Below are 19104 nucleotides of genomic sequence, written 5' to 3'. Positions count from 1 at the left end.
TAACAGTAATCTTAAATGATAAACAAAACAAGAGGGTAAAAAAGTAGAGAGACCAGTAAGAATAGTATACTTAGATCATTAATATTGGAATATGGATATTTAATATTCAGCTCTAAACCTGTGTTACTTACCATCACCCTGATGAACTGCTTAGTCTGTCCATGTTAGAGAAGAAAAACAAGTTTAAAATTCAGGACAAAATGACTGACAGGGGCATAAACAGTATACACCTCCAAGGGTGGGATCAAACATTTATTCTTGCATTCTGTTGATTTTTTATGCACAATTAGCGCCTTTTAAGCATCACTTTATGGTGTAAATGTTTTTAGTATGTACACATAGTCCTCTGCTACTTTCATGTTTTAATTGGGGGAACAAACACACGTTCTAAAAATTAATCAATTTTTATGTGCGTGATTGGGAGGACTGTTTTTCGTTTGCCATTTCAGGCCTATTTTTCATTTAGCTTCTTTATTTTTATTTGCTTTAATAATCTCCAATAATGACTTTAACTGACATTTGTACGTGATGAGTTCAACTACATAGAATATTATTCAGTACATTTTAATAGAACATTTTTAAAAACTATGTATTAGATATATATACACAACAATAACATCAGAGTCAAGAGAATTTGAGCTGCAGTTATTTGGCAAGAAAATGTTAATTTACAATGCTCAGTCCCACCAAAGCCCCCCACTGTAAAAGGCACATGGACATGATAATTTGCACTGCCCAGAAAAAAAAACTAAATTGCCTAAAAGTCAAAATATTTACTCTGGTTTAAGTTTCCTAAAATAAATGGTAAATGGACTTGAAATTGCATAGTGCCTTTATAGTCTTCCAAGCACTTAAAGTGCTTTCACACACACACTGGTGGCCGAGGCTACCATACAAGGTGCCACCTCATACACAGCTGAAACAGTTGCACACACACACAGAAATTTGGGGCCCAAGGATACTTTGACAAGCGGACTGGGGGAACAGGGGATCAAACCACTGATCCTACGATTAGTGGACAACCCGCTGTACCTCCAGAGCCACAACGGCCAAAACACATCAAATCCTATGTGCATACTCTACATTTTTATCTATATTATCTTTTGTGTTAACAGGTTTGAGTGACGTATAAATCATAAAAAGGCATCATCCAATAAGGTTGCTGCCATCTAGAGGTTTATTAAGTCCTCATCTAGTACAGTACAGTACAATACAGTACAGTACAGTACAGTACAATACTGCTACACTGAGCACTTTGTCAACACATGTAAAAACATTGCTGTGGTCATATGAGGTAAAATGATACTCACAAAATTTAAAATAAAGTTATTTTACAGACATATTAACACCTGTTATTTCACATCCAAACTGATTCACAACAGAAACGAACGTAAATGTACAAACAGACACACAGGCACACTCTCAAACACGCATCACAGTTGCGCAAGGTAGAATGTTTTCATGCAAATCCATACTTGGCTTCAAACTAAAATTACTCATCATAAAGCGTACATTGTCCATTGCTGCCTTCCTTATTATTCAGGTTTTACTCAACATAAAATAAGAAACAAAAGACTAATTTGACACGGTGGAAGCTTGTCAATTTTTAAAACCTTTCAAGAACTCCTTGTTTCAAATATAGCAGCTTATTTCTTTCCCAAGTATATGTGAGTGTTACTTTCTGAACACTTTGAGCAGTTCAGAAAATGAATGGAGTGAGGTACAAGGAGGAGTTGTAGTTACTACAGAATCTTAAAAGCCTTTTAATTTGACTGGTAATGTATCTTTAAAAATATAAATAGTTAGAATAACTTTGGCTTGTCAATGCTGTAGAGCTTGCTGAATATTATGAATGGGTGCCTCCCAACGACTCTTCCTTTGATTAAGAATAATTCTGCTCTCCCTTCACTTTGCAATCTCTCTTGCAGGGTCTGGCTTGTACACTTTCTGAGGTTCAACATCTAAACATTTCATCCTCCGACTGCCATGCTCACACCCCTGTATCTTGTTCATCATCATCATCTTCATCATCCTCCTGCTGGGGCAGAAGCCGGTAGTGTTCGTTGCCCAGCGGTAGGAAGGCAGTCCTGGGGTGAGCCTCCTCTTCCTCAGAAGTAACTCGGAGGTGGGAGTTGGAATCCAGCAGCTCAGTCGAGCTGCACTTGGTGTACAACTCGCGGTGCATCTCCTGGCCGCCTCCCTCCTCAGAGCCAGTGATGCGGCCCCTGCGGTTTTTCAGTGTGGAATGAATGTAGCCAATAGGCACGGGCAAGCTGGCAAAGACTATCAGCATGACGATCATAGCAAGAGCCCAGCCGGGGTACTCGAGACTGACCTCAGAGCCCTGAAGAGAGGGAGACAGGCATGAGCAGGCACAGTACTGCTCAAGACTTAACCATCTTTAACAAAGTACAAATAAGTCCCTTACTTTTGTTGGCGAGACTGAAAAAATAGACAAGTTGAGATTAAAGACTTCATCGGCAAAATGACTATTTGCATATTTAGTAACCCTGTTATGTTGAACTTCTGAAGAAAACATTTTTCTCACAGGCCTCCACAGTGAGTGAAGAATCTCAAAAACTGAGAAAATTCATAATAATTGAAGAAAACACTCATGAAAAATGGTCAATTTTTTTTTCCAGAAAACTATGATTTCTTAAAAAATTTCACAAAAAAATAAGGTAATATGGCATGAGTAGCCTAGGAGATATGCAAATGGTCATTTTTAAACAAAATAATTGAGACATCAAAACACATTGACAATAGAAGTAATATGTTGAGTTGATTATTATAGTTATTAGGGACAGTTGTACAAATTTACAAATCTTGGTGAATGTCACGTATATTGAAACCTATAAGAGAATTTTTAGATTTAAGTTTTCAGTGTGGGACAGAGAGCAGTGCAGTATCTTACCGTGGCTTGATTCCAGGCGGTGTATGTGGGCCTTTTGAAGACCATGCGCAACAAACTAGCAGCAAGAAGACCAACCATCGCCAGCAGACACACATATTTCCAAAGATATTTGTACACCACTGGAGGGCGCCATTTGAGCATGACTTCAATGTCATCCAGGAAACTGCAGTGAGGGGAAACACAGGTGATACATCTTTTCAAAATAACAAATAATGAAATGATAAAAATAATTGAATAGCAAAAAGCTGATTTCTTACCGATCTGTTCCGTATACCCACGCCACACTAATGGTTTCAAAGACTACTACTATGACTAATGGTAGAGTTGCAGAGTAGTCATCGAACATCGTCACAAAATAGTTGCCTGAGCGCTGAGTGAACAACAGTCCTATTAGGAACCCCAAAACACAGCTGGACACTGAAAAACAAACAAGAAGGCAGGCAGGGTTGGAAAATAGTAGATATTTGAACCTTTTAATGATTTTTCATTAACTGCAAACTGATTTTATTAGTCTCAAGATGCAGATGCAGATAAAAAAAAAAGAAGAACATGCTGTCAAGCTTATAGCCACTACTGTGAAAATGCACAAGGCCTTTACTGTGGAACAATAGAGACCTGATCTATTTTGTGACAGTGCCTTAACTTCAAAATAAGATCAAGGCTAAAGGTCAGATTTAAGTTCAAATTTTATGTAGAAAAAAACATAACAAAAAGAATTGCCTCTTTAATGATATTATGCCAAAAATTATTTAGCTGGACACCAAAAAACAACTTTAAAGTCATTTTAATCAGCTCTGAACTCGAGTGACTTAAGTTCCTGCAAAGAGAGGACTTACATTTTTACTGTAGAAATCTTCATCCTAACCACCTGGACAAGAGCAATCTCTAACGAAAACTTGAAAATACACTCAGTCCAGTGCATATCTCTACCAAGCTGCCGCGTGAGATGATCGCAACCACTCTCGACAATCCTTGTTTTTTCAGTGGAGGCGCCACACTGTGTTTCAGAGGTTTGTCAGAAGCATAAAAATACACGCCTTGGCTATTTTTGACAGAGCTATGGTGGTTAAACAGAACATATCGAGTTTTCCTGCTAACAGATGCTAACAGTATGTGAAATATAGACACTGTAATTATGAGAATAGATTTATTTTTAATGACTAAAACACAGCCAGAAGTCTTCATCTGATCCATGTCATTCATGACTGGGCTTTGGCTTGTATCGACTCTTTCTGTAGACTACAACACAACAAAGTAGGAAATAACAGCAATAAGAACAATTTAAAAAGACAAAAAAAAAATTATTTAGCTACATAGCCTGATTATTTACTTAAAGCAGAAGAAGAATTATCAAGGAAACCTGAAAGTCTACAAAATCTGGCAGGCTGCTTCTGAAATGCTCCCGGTGTGGTATGACGCAGTGACAGAACAAAATCTGGTCGCAATTGAGCCTGGGGGAAGTGTCCTTTCTGGCTGCCTTACAGTCAAGATGGTGCCAAAAATAACAAAAACAGGCACTTATTCATCTTGTGACATACCTAACTTTAGTGGATCACGACATAATCGGTACGGAATAATCTGCATATGCTTTAGTGCAAAATGAGACCAAACCTTTCTATGGGTGTCAGTTTTTTAACTATAAAAAAGGCCAAAATTTGGCCTGCAATAGACAGTAAGGCCTATTGCATTGAGTCAAGTTGATTTCTGAAAAACTGGCCCCTACCAGCTGGTCAAGAGGAGTGATGAGTCAGCTATCAACGACAGTATAAAATTGTTATTTACACAATTTTTCAAAAAATTTCAATTACCACAACCATGAGAGATCCCCAAGCATACAGTGCACACAAAATATTAAGCTGATTGATCCAGTAGTTTGTGAGATTAGCTGTAAACATACAGATACACACACATGCACAACCAAATGCATGATGAGATGATGATAAGCGCCTTCAGTATAAAGCACTGTGTGAGTTTTTTTTTTTACTTGTGTACGTTACCAGTGAGGAGGGTCCGATGGCGGCCCAAGACGCTAAAATTGTCCATGAGAGGTGTGAGGATTCCCTGCATAGTCCCAAACATGGTGCTGAGGCCCAGGTTGAGCAGCATCAGGAAGAACAGTGTGGACCAGAAGGGACTGGCAGGGAAAAGGGCCATCACCTCAGTGAATGCTATGAATGCCAGGCCCGTCCCTTCAACACCCTACGCTCACACGAAGGGAGGACAGAAAAGAAAATGGGAATAAGTCTCAACAAGAATTTTATAAATGTAGACCGAAAATTGCAAACAAATATTAAGATTATGCACACCCAAAGATAAAATAGGATATCGTTGTTGTCGTGTGCAAACCTTGAATCTTCGCGTTTCACTATTTTCATTTTTTTTTTCATAAATTAAGTCTACTGGTTCCCCTCTACGTCTAACAGTGGATTTTTAAAAAAATTATTTAAGAAAGCTTGTGACTAAACCTCCTATCTCCTTTGAATCCTTCTACAAACACAGCGCTTTTTTCCTAATACCTGAAAAATAGTAATTTTAAAGCAACAGCAGCGATATGTGACATTACCCAATCCTGAGTCCTATTTGTAGTATTAATTCAATAACACCACCAGAAGTACTCCTGTAGTAGTCTCTGCAGTGGGTTTTAGTAGTTTTCTTCAGTAAAACAAACACTATTAGATAAGATGACTTTTTGTACCCCATCCTCTGTTTCTTTAGTTTCTACTTTCACTCCTCCATCACAGCTTGCTCCCATCTCTCCAGGAGATATACTAGATACTGTGTCCCACATGTTTTCTTCCTCTTGCCAGCTGGATATTTTAAGTGCCTCACAGATGCCTCGGGGGTCCTGGGAACCTCAGCACCAAACCTTCTTACTATTGTTATTGAAATATCCATCTTTGTTGAATCTGTAATTTTTTTTCTTCGTCATAAAGCAACATGTGGCAGTTATTTTCTCTCTCGAAAATGTATTTTTGAAAAGGCAGTGGCATCAAAACTTTTCATGGTACTTGATGGCTAAAAAATAAATAAATCAGATTTTCACCAGTGACACAAAACCGGTTACATCTTAGTGTTGAACAATAGGGCTGATAGCAGTGGTCACTACATATTAGTGGATATACTTTTTTTTAATCTCTTTGTGAAGTATGCTATGACTTAAGTCTAACCCCTAAATAAAGAAAGTCAATTAAAATTATTTCTCAGGGATATCTTTTTTTTTTTTTTTTTTTAATTGGAGAAAAAAAATCAGTAAAACAAGAGTGGCCTGACAGGTACAACCATGACAGGAACAGGGGAAAAATATTCAAGGACAGACAAGGAAAACAAGGAAACCTGCAGAATTTTATGATAAAGAAGATAAAAAAACAAAAGAAAAAAATGATGAAATAATAACAAGTATACCTTATTCATCTCTTCCTCCATATTGCAGTCAGTGATGTTAGCCCCCACCATGGAGCTGTGGTGGCTGTACCACTCTCTGTACTCAGCTATAGACACAGAGCTTGGATCTGTTATGTTGATTCCAGGCCAACCAAGGCCAGCAGAGGGCTGGTTCGATGACATGAGGCTTAGAAGACCAAGATTTCTGCAAGGGGTTAAAGTGCAAAAATAAAATATAAGATAGACATTCACTCCAATGTTACAGTTAATTGTGAATATTTATCGAGACCAGTCAAATAACAGTTTCAATCTCCAATAGTCACATGTACACATCCGTACTCAGCCACACAGCGCTGTGCGATAGTCTTGGCGCGGAAACCCAGCACGACGAAAACTACCAGTGAGGCCAGCACTGAGGTCATGAAGTTGATGCCGGAGACCATCAGCGCGTCCCTGTGGCAGTTGTTGTGGACTGGGTTGTAGGAAGAATATGCAATAACGGAGCCATAGCCCAGTCCGAGGGCGAAAAACACTTGTGTAGCAGCCTGGCGCCACACCTGCACATTACCCCAAATTTCCAGCTGAAAGAAAAATACCACAAAATAAGATCTCATTAAGTCTTAATTATTATAAAGGCTACAAATTGAAGCAAGTGTCCTCAAAGATTTTAAATACACTCTAAACATTTTTTACTTGGTATTCCTCAGACAACAATAAATATCAAGACATGAATGTGATCAAACACACAATGAAATCTGTGCTTACTTTAGGATAAAACATATAGGTGATTCCCTCCATCGCGCCGTCCAACATCAACCCTCTGATCAGGAAAATAAAGAGCACCACATAGGGAAAGACTGAGGAAAAGTACATTACCTAAGTTTTGGGGGAAAAAAATGGGAGATGATTTATGTGCCAGTAGAGGAATAGCTTTCCATTTTGGGCTTATTTGCTTTTTGATGGAGAGTTGAGTGAAAAGACTGATACCACTCTTATGTCTGCCTGCCACATATGATGTAATGGATCTACTTATCTTAGCTTAGCATCAAGATTGGAAACGGGAACGCAGCTTGTCTGACTCAATCCGGAGGTAACAAAAAATGCCTCTAGAGGTTACTAATTCACACATTATTTGTTTCTTTATTTGATACAAAAACCAACATGTAAAAATTACAATTCACCATTTTACATGTTCCAAACGATTACTTGGCTGATCTTTAAGAGTGTTGATAGATGGATTTTGTTGCCTTTGGATAGGGCCAGGACCAACTATAACATAGCCACCGTGATTTTTTTTTTTTTTTTAAGTAATGAGAAGTGATTATAGTTGGACGAGAGGTTGGAGCTAACGCTAATGCTAGCTGCTAGCTTGGTGTAATTACAGTCTATGGTTAAATATGATAATGCTACTGCTATTTTTTTACTCAAGAAAAAAAGTCTTAAAACCATTAAAACAAAATAGTAACACAAAATCTCAATATCCAGTTTACTACTTTAATAAATAACGAAAAATTCTAAAACAAATAGCCACAGCTTTGGCAGCACCTATAGTCTGTATATCTTGGGTTATGCCATGGTTATGTTACTAAACCAAAAATGTCGCTGTCACTCACTTTAAGTCTAAATAACATTTAAACGGCTGAGTTCACAAGATACCAAAACTATGTTTGTACAAGGCTATAAACCTGTTTATTTCTGCATTAAACTTGGTTATTTTAAGATGGGGCTCTATGGGGACTGACTCCCTCCTGGAGCCAGCCTCCAGTGGTCATTTGAGGAACTGCAGTTTTTGGCACTGATGCTTTGGCATATTTTGTGGTATGAATTTTCTCATCTAACTCTCCGCCAGAAAGTGAACAAGTTATAGTCTTCCTTTAACAGAGATACAAGCATAAAACTGAGTAGGTTATTATTGGGCTGACAAAGAGAGGAGAGGTTTACTTACTTTTGCAGAGGACTTGATGCCCTTGATCATAGCCAAGGAGACTATTGCCCAAGCAGCCAATAAACAGCCTGTCATGATGGGGTTAAACTCTCCAGACTCTTCAATAGAATTTGTGATGTTAAGGGCTTTCCGAAACCAGAAATATGACGTTGCAGAAGAACTTGCGCACTCTTTCACTGTTGATTAGGACAGACAACATTATAGATATTTGGCATCTACATGAAATCTAATTTTTATCAACTTCTCAGCTCTGTCAGCACCTGTCTCATTGGTGGTGGCATCGATTGGACACTGCTCCCACGGCAGGGGATACTGAAAAGAATTTCCCATGTAGAACAAGCTCCATGCAATGATAACGTTGTAGTAAAGAGCCACATAAAAACACACCTAGGGGAGAAGAAAGAGCTCATTAATGATTTACTTATAAATTTTCAGTATTTACATAGCAAGTCTTTTTGTGATATTGGATGCAGTATGTGCTGACCTGTATGGTGTGCAGTCTGTGAAATGTTATTTCAAGGTTAACAATTTGTTTTCCATGTGAAAACAGCAAACATCAAGTGACCTAAAATAGGATTTATTTTTTTTTTCTGATTTCATGTACGCATGACCCAACAGTTATAATGAACCTGTTGACACTGTATGCTTCAAGTGTGGCTGTAATGATTTGTGACACTGACTGGGACTTACAGAGCAATGAGGCTTTTTGGAAAAGAAGTTAAAAAAAAAAAAAAACATGGGCGTCTATGCACACAAGTACACGTCTGTATGCCGTATGTGCACAGAAAGTTCTTGGCCACTCTGTTTGCTGTTTCTTGTCTGTACAGAAAAGTGTTACGCAACAAACTGCCAGCACTTCAGTGCACCACCTCTCTCACATTACAGCATGGCAGGATGTCATTAGGGTCCTTTCTTTAAGTATACAGACAGTGTGGCTAGTAATAAAAAAAGAAAGTTGTTTACAGAGAGGTGATTAATGAGGTAGTATACATGCAGTGGCTTTTTAATGAGACCAATGGAGGAAGACATTCATGCTTATGAATCTTTTTGTTCTGGGGCTCATGTCAAAATATTGGTGATCTTTAAAGCCCAAACATGAGACAGACGGTCAGCTACTGAACCACAGCAGTCTAGCAGAGATATTATCAGTAAACGTTTGCTGAAGTGTGTGTAAAGATATATACTTGCTATAATTCTTCATGCTGGCATCAGAGCGACTGTAACGAACCACAATTTCCCCCCCGGGGATCAATAAAGCATTTCTGATTCTGATTTGTTGATTCCCCACTTTGGGTTTTATTTGTCCCCCAACTCACAACTAATCCAACATTTCACTCATACATGAACATTATGATCTCAAACCCAAAACAGAAAAAAGGGAACAAAAAATAAACAAATCCTCACCATGCAGCTGGAGTAACCAATCCCTGCTAGCTTTGGGGAGATGTGCTTCCACACTCCGATGCTGCCCTGTCGTATACTCTGGCCGGCCGCCAACTCCATAAAAAACAGTGGAACTCCCACAATCAGCAAAAGAAAAACATACAGCAGCATGAAGGCCCCTGGAGAGAGGGAAGGAAGATTTGAAAGCATGAAGGCATTTATATTTGAACAAATTTTTCTTTTTATGTGTTATGTTGTCTTATTTTTGCTTTACTTTTCAGCATAGAAAAACTCATATAAAAAACTTGAAGTTGTCAGTTACTGGTTTTCAAAGAGCAACTGTGATCAATCAGTCAAAGCCAACAAGTTAAATACACATATTTTTTGGAAACACACTGCAAAGACCAGAGCCATCTTGTACGTGCATTCTGTGCCTGTGTGACAGAAAATACCTCCTTACAAGCAGGCAGTGGTATTCTGTATTCGTCATTAAACCAGAAGACCGTCATGACGCCAGTTAGTGCATTAATAACACAACTTTATGTTGAAAGAAAAAATTAAATTTAACGTGTGCCAGCGAACAATAACACAAACATTTTCAAACCTTTTCTGCTAAAGAGCTTACTGGCTAAACAATAATCTCTGTTGTTTTGGTCTCACACCCTCTTGACTTTAGATGTTGTTTGCTTCCCTAACTTCCATCTTCCTTCTCTTGCACTGAGTGATTTCACTCACTGATGGGCTCAGCTGGGTCTGACGACCATTAAATATGCTGAATCTGCCTGAAAACAGCTATTCAAAGGCCAACAAGGGCCGACAAAGGCTAACAGTGCGGGACACACTGCAAAAACTAGGATGGGTGCTCTCCAACAGCCAGACACTAACTGTGTAAGGGCCCTCAGACACTCACCTCCTCCATTTTGGTGGCAAAGATATGGAAACCTCCACACATTCCCCAGGCCCACACTGAACCCCACCTGGGCCAGCACATACTGGATCTTAGAGTCCCATGCTGGCCGGTCTGCATCAGATGCTTCAGCTCCATCTGGACCGAGCCCAGCTGCAAGCTGAGTTTCAGACTGGCCCTCGCCCAGCCAGGCTACGTCCTCCTCGTTGCTGTCCAGGGGAGGTTTCTCCGTCTTTTCATAAACAAAGAAGAAAGAAAATTAATGACAGCCATTAATAATCAGCTGACATAAAGTTTCTTATCGACCGATGAACGTAAACATATTTTTTGCAAAGAAAAGAAGAAGAAAAGATATGCATAAAGATGAAATATTCCACGCACACCTGCAAACAATACGTTTTGAATCACATGCAACATGTGTTTAAGTGCCTTCAACATGTCTGCAGATACCCATCGTGTCCAGCTTATCATTTATCAGGAACCACAACAGTTTTGAACAAGCTGCGCAGTGTCTGCAAGAAATGACTAAAGACCACTGGGAGTCTGGAGGAGGGAATGAAAACGTGCACGGCCTCCACCCCTCATCTGACACGTGAAAACACATTAGTAAGACATATGCACTGTAACTCATCTGGCTCTTCAATTTCATAAATAAACAAGGAGAATAATATGAGATCCTGTCTGTACAATGAGCGGTTTACAAATAAAACAAAAAAAGATCATTTGTTTTTTGGTCCCACAGCGGTGAAATCTGCAGCATTACAATAGCAAAGGGGGTAGCGCAAAAACATGTACAAGTATTTTTTTTTTTAAAAAGCAAAGCAATGTTATAATAACTTTGTAGAAATGTTTTTCATGAAATGAACCCTGTATTTTAAACTATTTATGGCTGCCATTTTTTGTTATTGCCAATCAGTGTTTTTACATTTCATATTTATTTCACAAAAGTAGTTTTTATTGTTAGTGGCAGAGTCCTCCATGCTTACGCTGGATTCAAAATTCCTTTACATTGATAAGGAACTCACAGGAAATGATGCAGAATTTTACTTTCGGTCGTACTTACAGCTTACTGTCCCACAGCCGTTTCAAAGCTGTGTTAAGTTGCTTCTCATGCAAACCCAACATTTCCTGCTGGTGCTGCATCACATTAAAATTCAATTCAACTGGCAAAACTCAGCTGGGTTTTCTTGTGAAACAGTAAGAAAACGTGATGTATTAATCATTATTCAGCACTCGCTGATACCACCAGTCACCACACCTTATGACATAACATAACAAGACTGAAATTTTAGGGTACACAACTTTAACATCAATAACAATATGTTGTTTGGTAGAGCATAGACTACCGCTGCTCAATTATGGCAAGAATCAAAAATATGATTAATTTGGTCAGTATTGAGAGAAATTATTTAACACCATTAAATATTGAGTTAGAAAACATCATGCATTTATTAATTTAGATTAATTTTTATTGTTTATATAATTCAGCTGCAAAAAAGGCTCAAGCCAAACTAAACATGCCACAGAGATAGAGTTTGGGTTTTTAGGAAGGGGTCAAAGCACACCACTTTTAAGGAAAGGGGTAGGTTGGATTTATAACACAAAACACAGTGAGGGGGATAACTGCAAAATGGAATCCAGCACAATAATTGTTTTCTCTTCATTAGCTTATTTTTTTATAATCGTTGGAGACCAAGATCATCATTGAAAATCAAATTTGATTACTCGACCTGCCCTGCAAAAGACTATAAGTTTACACTGTCAATAATTGCATCTTTAGGCAACATTTTCAAGGAATAGATGATTGTATGTGTTATGTATTGTAGTTTGTTATAAGAATATTATCGAAATAAAAGGTGATTAGACCACCAGAATATTCTGCGTCAGTAAACTCTCTTTGCTCAAAAACATGAGATCGTCAGACTACACTTGACCTCCACACTCTCACCAACAAAGTCAGCTCAAATGCGCGGGCTAGATCCAAAATGTCTTAACTTGGCTTAAGGACATGTCCTCGCTGTGCCACTGCTGGTATCAGCTTTTGAGAATGGAAAGTTACAGGAGCTGTATGACCCAGAGAAGAACGTGGCTGGTACGTACAGGACACATGGCCAGATATGTCAGGTGATTTCACAAATATGTATACACACATGCATAGAAGAGTGTGCGAGAGTGACTGAAATATGCTTGCGTACACAAATAGAGAGGAGGGAAGTTGGTATGAGCAGTTAGCCATGAGGCAGACCTCTGGCTGGGTGAAGGAGGGATAGTCTTTGGTGTCGTGTGGGTGGGGGAATCCAGTGGGAGGTGTTCAGTTTACATTGGTTCACACTGTGGGTGGTGCCGAGGTGCATGGGTGAACCATGTGGTGGATATAGTTGGTAACAAGGCAGGAGAAAGTCTGTTAGAATTTGTCAACATTTTGAGGACTCTTATCATGGACCAACAAAAACTTTTGTTTTGTCAGTCACGTGTGTCAAACACCATTAAATGTTACATAATGAGCTAAACTGATTCATTGGTTGATAGAGGAGTCAGTAATTGGGAAAATTTATTTGCAACAATTTTCAAAAATCAAGTAATCATACAGGTTATGAATTGAGATAAACCAAACATTCACTGGTTCTTCCCTAAACCTCTTTGGGTTTGAGCTAATAGTCCAACAGAGCAAGACGTTTGAAGTAAAGGTCGGCAGATTATCGGCCTGGATGATTATTGGGGCTGATATTTTACATTTTGCAGAGTATCTGTATCAGCATTTAATTTTAATGATCGTCTGTAAAATTAATTAATTAAAAAGTGCAAAGAAAGTGTCAGCATGGGAGGAACTTTTATTAGCTATCTACTAAGCTTTCATTTATTATTCTTTTTCTTCAAACTTTCACTTGACTTTATTAAAAAAAAGTTCAGCCTTCAGCTTTGATTAAATATTTGCTTATGGCATTTTTAAAAAGTTTTGTGTTGGAGTTTGTTACATTGAAATTTCTAAATATTGGCAGACAGATTTTTTTTTTTTTTTGTAAATGCATATCGATTCCAAATATTGGTTATCGGTCTCATTTACTACTAATAACCGTTATCGGCAGTTGACCCCTAATGTTAAGATATCAATATTTTTGGACATTGTAGACTAAACTATTATCATTAATCGATGAAAATAATTGCTAATTGCAGCCCTAGTTACCTCCAGATTCAGCTAACCTTGGATAGCAATTGACCAAGGTTACCAGAGCCTGATTCTGTATTATTATATTGTGAACTGATAAAGTTGGGCTATCAGATGTGTGATTAACCTTGGTGGTGGAGCTCTTTCCTTTCAAAGAAAAAGAAAAGCCCTTCAAAACGACTGAAAACAAGAGAACCAACATGAACACAAAATGTAAAGTTTGTCATTCAAACAGATCTGTATATAAATGCTGATAAAATGCAAACCTTGGTCAGATGTACGTGTTTGGATATTTCAGTGTTTCCTCAATTGCTCCTCAACAATACAGCAAGTCTAAATAAGGTCATCTTGTAGTTTTTTTCAACCAATTTACACTTTTCACACAGCTTCAAAGAAACTCTGCATGCTTATTCTTCAGTTGTGGGCCTTGTTACAGTCTTTTAGGAGAAAAACTACAGTATATTTCTCCTTTCCTATACTTGGCTAACCTTAAATTATCTTCTTGCCCCATAGCCCCCTTCCCCCAGCACACACACACTGAGAGGCACAAAGCACACACACAGAGTGGTTGTAAATTTTCGCCTACTGGTCAGCCAGGATCTATCTCTGGGTACATTTGGAAAACAAGCGACCACACTTCTGTCCTCAGTGAACAGAGACAGAACAAAAAAATAAATAAATTAAGTTTTTTTACTGTGAAGTTTTTACTAATCAGGGTCAATGCATTTACAACCATTAACTGGCATCTACTAAAAGAAGATAACTATGTTAAAGGGACAGTTCACCCCCAAATCAAAATGCATGTTTTTCCCCTTAGCTGTAGAGCATTTTATCAATATAGACAGTTTTGGTGTGAGTTGTCGTGTGTTGTTGTATAACATAATGTGAGTGGTTTCATGACTGACAGCTATTCAGATTATGCAATACTATGGGGAGAGTGGGGAAGCACACAACATGTGTATTTGCTTGTGTACACCTGTACAATGTGTGAGCAGATTTACTTTAAATAAATAAATGTATATTGGGATGGATTCAAATCATGACACATGGTTAGAGGTGAAGAGAAAGTGACTAAATTTGATCTTGAACATCTCAGTGCTTCTAGATTATAGCTGATAATATAGTGAAGCTGTGCCACAGTTTTCTTTTTTTATAACAATGCCCTCTTAGTACTCTGACTCTTTAGATCTGTTCTTATAGACTGTTAAATTTGCATAGAGTGATAAAAAAAGACAGAAACAAAAAGAAACACATATTTGATGTCATGCAATGCAATAACCTGAAACTGCCCAAACTACATCATAAAAGTTTGAAATTGCTGCTTGTTTGTTGGACACTACTGCATCACACCAGAATATCCAAATATAGAGGACCAGTATATTTATGCCATTTTCTATAACAACAACATTAACTGCAACCTAAAAATGACCATAAAATGAATTCAAAGCACCCCTCTGACAGTGTCAACAACAAAATTAAATGCTTTACAAACTACAACATGACTGCTTTACAGTGTACAAAGATTTATATTTCTCTTGTTAGCCCAGTGGAGTCAAATGTAGCCTTCATGTATTCAGACATTTACTGCTACCTAAATTGTATGAGAGGAGTGAAACATTACTGAACATGTTTCATGATTCAGAAATGTTAGAGGACAGTTCCGCTTACAAAGCCATAAAGTGGCAATAAATTATTGTTACACATTTTCAATGTGTGAAGCACTTTGATTTATGTGTTTTAAAATAAGCCTTACGCAGCACGACTGGACATGCGTCTCAGTTTGCAGACACCCCAGCCCTCCACAAACAGCCAGAATAAAGACCTTTTCATGCGTGCACTTTTACATGTCCACATCATGTTTGAAAAGGAGCCAGAGTCTCTTTGGCAATCTGCCTGCAGGACATAGTTATGTTTCTGTAATCATCCATCTTGGCTCAAAAGTAAATTGAACAATCACACTCATCAGGTAACTTGCCATAGTTAACTTTCATTCAGGCCACCTGCTGCAGGATGAAGCTCAAACAGCAAAACAGGAATTAATCAAGAGTACTGTTGACTTTTATAATAGCTCAAGACTAAAAATGAGCAGCTCGCGAGATCTATTGCAGTGCTCATATATCTGCTTTTTGCAAAACATCACACAAGTGACTGTGCATAAACATGTTAGCAACCACAAAATACAGAAAAAAAATCTTGTGGATTACATGTAAAGAACTAAGAGAAGCAGAGACAAATAAATTAGGTGTGGACTGCACCAAGACGCTGCAGGAGCTAGTATATTACCAGCTATAATCTAGTTCATCACAACAAACAAGTCACTTTCTCTGCCTGTCTCAACATGTTTTACAGCTAGAATCTACTCCAACATACACTTATTTAAAGGCAAAATGCCAACAGCCTGTGCAGGTAAGCAAATACACATATGATACGCTTGCCCACACTCCCCATAGTATTGCATAACCCCCCCCCCATTCAGTGTAGTTTACAGCCTATGGGATACCATGAAAAAATACCTCTATACAGTATGCTTTACCTTAATTTTGCAAGAGTATACATGTTTATGGGGGACAATATATTTGAGGCTGCATACTGCCATTTGTTAGTTTGTGGACAACTGCACAGTAGGCCACTGCTCTGACATTACATTTGATCTAAAGTGTAACAGTGATTACAATCTTAAAGTGCTGCCTTAAAGCTTTAATTTAAGGTAATTTATAGTTGTCAATGTTATATGTCAGTCAGTAGGGTACCACAAAATGAAGGGACCAATCTAACTGTACACATCAAAATAAAAACGACTATTATTATTACTACTATTATTATTATTAATGTATCTATTTTATTTATTTATTTATTCATTAACGTATTTATTTTTGCAGGTCTGAAGTGGTGTATAGTATACAGTTTCTTTATTGTTATTTCAAATGTAGCGGATGTTATAGTTGCATACTTGTAAAGGTTGACTGTTGTGGGTTTTGAAACTTATCTGTGTCTGAACATATTGGCCAGCTGGGGGGTTCCTGTGAACAATTGCACAGAAAATCAGCTGCACAGCAGAGATTATCCAAAGTGAGGGACAAACCACAGCCTTAAAGCCTATGCATGACCGATTAAGTAACAATGGAGTCTAGTAACGGTACATTATACAACCTATGAGTCTCAAACTTCGCACATGAAAAAAAAGGAAAACGCAAAAACATGTGAACAATTAAAGCAGATTAATTTTGGGCATTAGAGCACAAAAAGTTAATCAGTGCAAAAGCAGAACCTCGGTGTGCTGTGGACATACCATGCTGACAGCAAGGTCCAAGACAGGAGTAGAGTTTCCAGAAGTCCTGGCGCTGGTTTCCCTGCTCGTCACTTTGTCTCTTTCTCACAAAGCTTCTTTTAAACTTTTACTTTCTTTGATTTTGCTTATAGGCTAACAAATGCAATCTGCATAGGGAGAAAAGTCCCGACCATGTAAGTTTGACAACTTGTGGCCACGTTTCACGCGATGGAACAAATTGTCGTTACCAACCCGAGAGGACATGAAGGAGAAGTTAACGCAGATGGAGCCAATGGGAGGACTGAGGGGGCTGAACTGCCCTGCCCCAAAACTCTCAGCTGGGCTGGACAATACAAGAATACACACTGCTGCATGTTACTGTGCGCAGCCTGGAGACTTAACAAAATCACGCCTGCAGAAAGTTGTGTTCCCTGACTGTAATCACACACACTGTACTGCTTTATACCGAATGGAAACACAAAATATTAAAAACCGCCAATTTTAAAAGCGCGTATAATCGTGCAATTAGGGTACAGTTCAGCTCAATTCAAGTCTCTTCCAGAGAGCGCAGATCAAATCCTGCCTACGCCAATTAAGCGCTCAATTAACTCCCAATTAAATCCTAAATAACTTCCATCAGCTCAAGATATATTAGTGCTCTGACTGGACTGATTGTTGCAAGAAGAAAAGTAAAGAAAAACTCAATAGAGGCAGTTCAGAGGGATTTATGTGAGAAAAGCAAACTCAGCTGTAATTTCAATCCCAGTTAATTCCACATAAAGCCATATACAAAACAGAATAATGGCTAATCAGAGCCGCCCTAGCATTTTTGCCCTTGCAATCTGTTCTGTTTTGCCACCAGTTCCTCATCTATTCTTGAACTGGTATATATCATCATCCTTTCCTTTCCATACACAATGACACATTGTGAATTTAAAGTGATACTGAAACACCTTGGTTTAGAACACACATACTGGTGTATTATACGTAAAAATGCAATTTAATATTATATTTCTTATATACCCCAAACAAAATGCAACACTACTGGACAAACACTAAGAACTTGTAGAAATATGTCGCAGTCAAACGAATTGCACAAAAAAAAACAAACATATTCCATACAAGTGATACAGTTTAACAAATCCATAATCCAATCAACTAATAATTTGTTAAGTTCATTTAAATAATACAATAATAAAGAAATTAAACATTACAAACAAGGCACATATATTGCAATATTGTTCCTCTCAGAATGCATCAGCCAACTTCTCTTCATTAAGTCCCATTTCTTAGTTTCTTAGTCAGTTTTAGTGTCATCTAGTGGTGAGGATTGCAGATTGCAACCAGCTGAAACTTCTCCTGGGGCATTTTCAATCTCAAAATGGTGTGTACCATTTTGCTACAGTTTCCAGATTGAACAACGTGCTTCTTAAAATAGTGTAAAATGGTGTGCAATAGGCTTTGAGATATGTTTTCTTCTGTTTGGTGGGTGTGTAAGAGGTGTACCCAAACAGCAGCAACGTTGACATTAAAGAATTCTGGTACATCTTTACTTATCTTTACTTATTGTACAGAGTTTTTGGGTTTTACGCCGCACTTGCTTTGGCAATGCAGATATAATTTTTCCCATGACAAACAGCAGTTTATAGCTGTGAGGAGGTGAATTGATTCTCATTCGAACTCACTTAATCATATAGTTTGTATGTAAAATTCTAATCTGCAAAGTAGCTGTCAAACAGATGTGGAATCAAAGAAACGAACTGTGCGAAGTCATCACCACCAACTCACTGCACAGTCAACTGGGTCATTTATGTCAATAACAGGCCCTAATAGAGAAGTCCTGAAAAATAGAAGGACAAGTTTTTGTCTTAGTATTGGGCAAAATGCTAATTTTTCAAAAGATAATTTTGCACAGAAAACAGTACAGCTAAAGCTCTATAGCTTAAGAATAGTATATGAAACACTTAAGTGCCAAGCCTCTGTGGTCACACAGCTGACCTTAACATGTACTGCACTTTCAGCCAACTGTTGGCTTAATTCCTGGAACATGTCCTCTCCCCCCTGGTGGAAAAAATGTGCAAAATGACTAAAAGCATGATTCAGGAATCCACAGTTTGCATGTCCTACAGCTCCTATGTTT

General features: G+C 38.1%; 1 protein-coding gene across 1 annotated transcript; it reads right to left on the bottom strand.

Annotated features, from left to right (window-relative positions):
- Window positions 1–911: 911 nt before the first annotated feature.
- Window positions 912–17220, bottom strand: slc6a16a (solute carrier family 6 member 16a). The gene is made up of 12 exons (XM_042505363.1): window positions 16986–17220; window positions 10534–10762; window positions 9645–9802; window positions 8501–8627; window positions 8241–8416; window positions 7061–7171; window positions 6635–6876; window positions 6317–6500; window positions 4912–5113; window positions 3172–3331; window positions 2915–3077; window positions 912–2344 (listed from the first exon to the last, which is right to left on the bottom strand). The coding sequence occupies exons 1-12, from the start codon at window positions 16986–16988 to the stop codon at window positions 1991–1993; spliced, it is 2109 nt and encodes a 702-aa protein (XP_042361297.1). The 5' UTR covers window positions 16989–17220; the 3' UTR covers window positions 912–1990.
- Window positions 17221–19104: the final 1884 nt, after the last annotated feature.

The sequence above is a fragment of the Plectropomus leopardus genome, chromosome 17, assembly GCF_008729295.1.
Source record: "Plectropomus leopardus isolate mb chromosome 17, YSFRI_Pleo_2.0, whole genome shotgun sequence".
Lineage (NCBI taxonomy): Eukaryota > Metazoa > Chordata > Actinopteri > Perciformes > Serranidae > Plectropomus > Plectropomus leopardus.
This window is presented reverse-complemented; position numbering and strand designations above follow the sequence as displayed.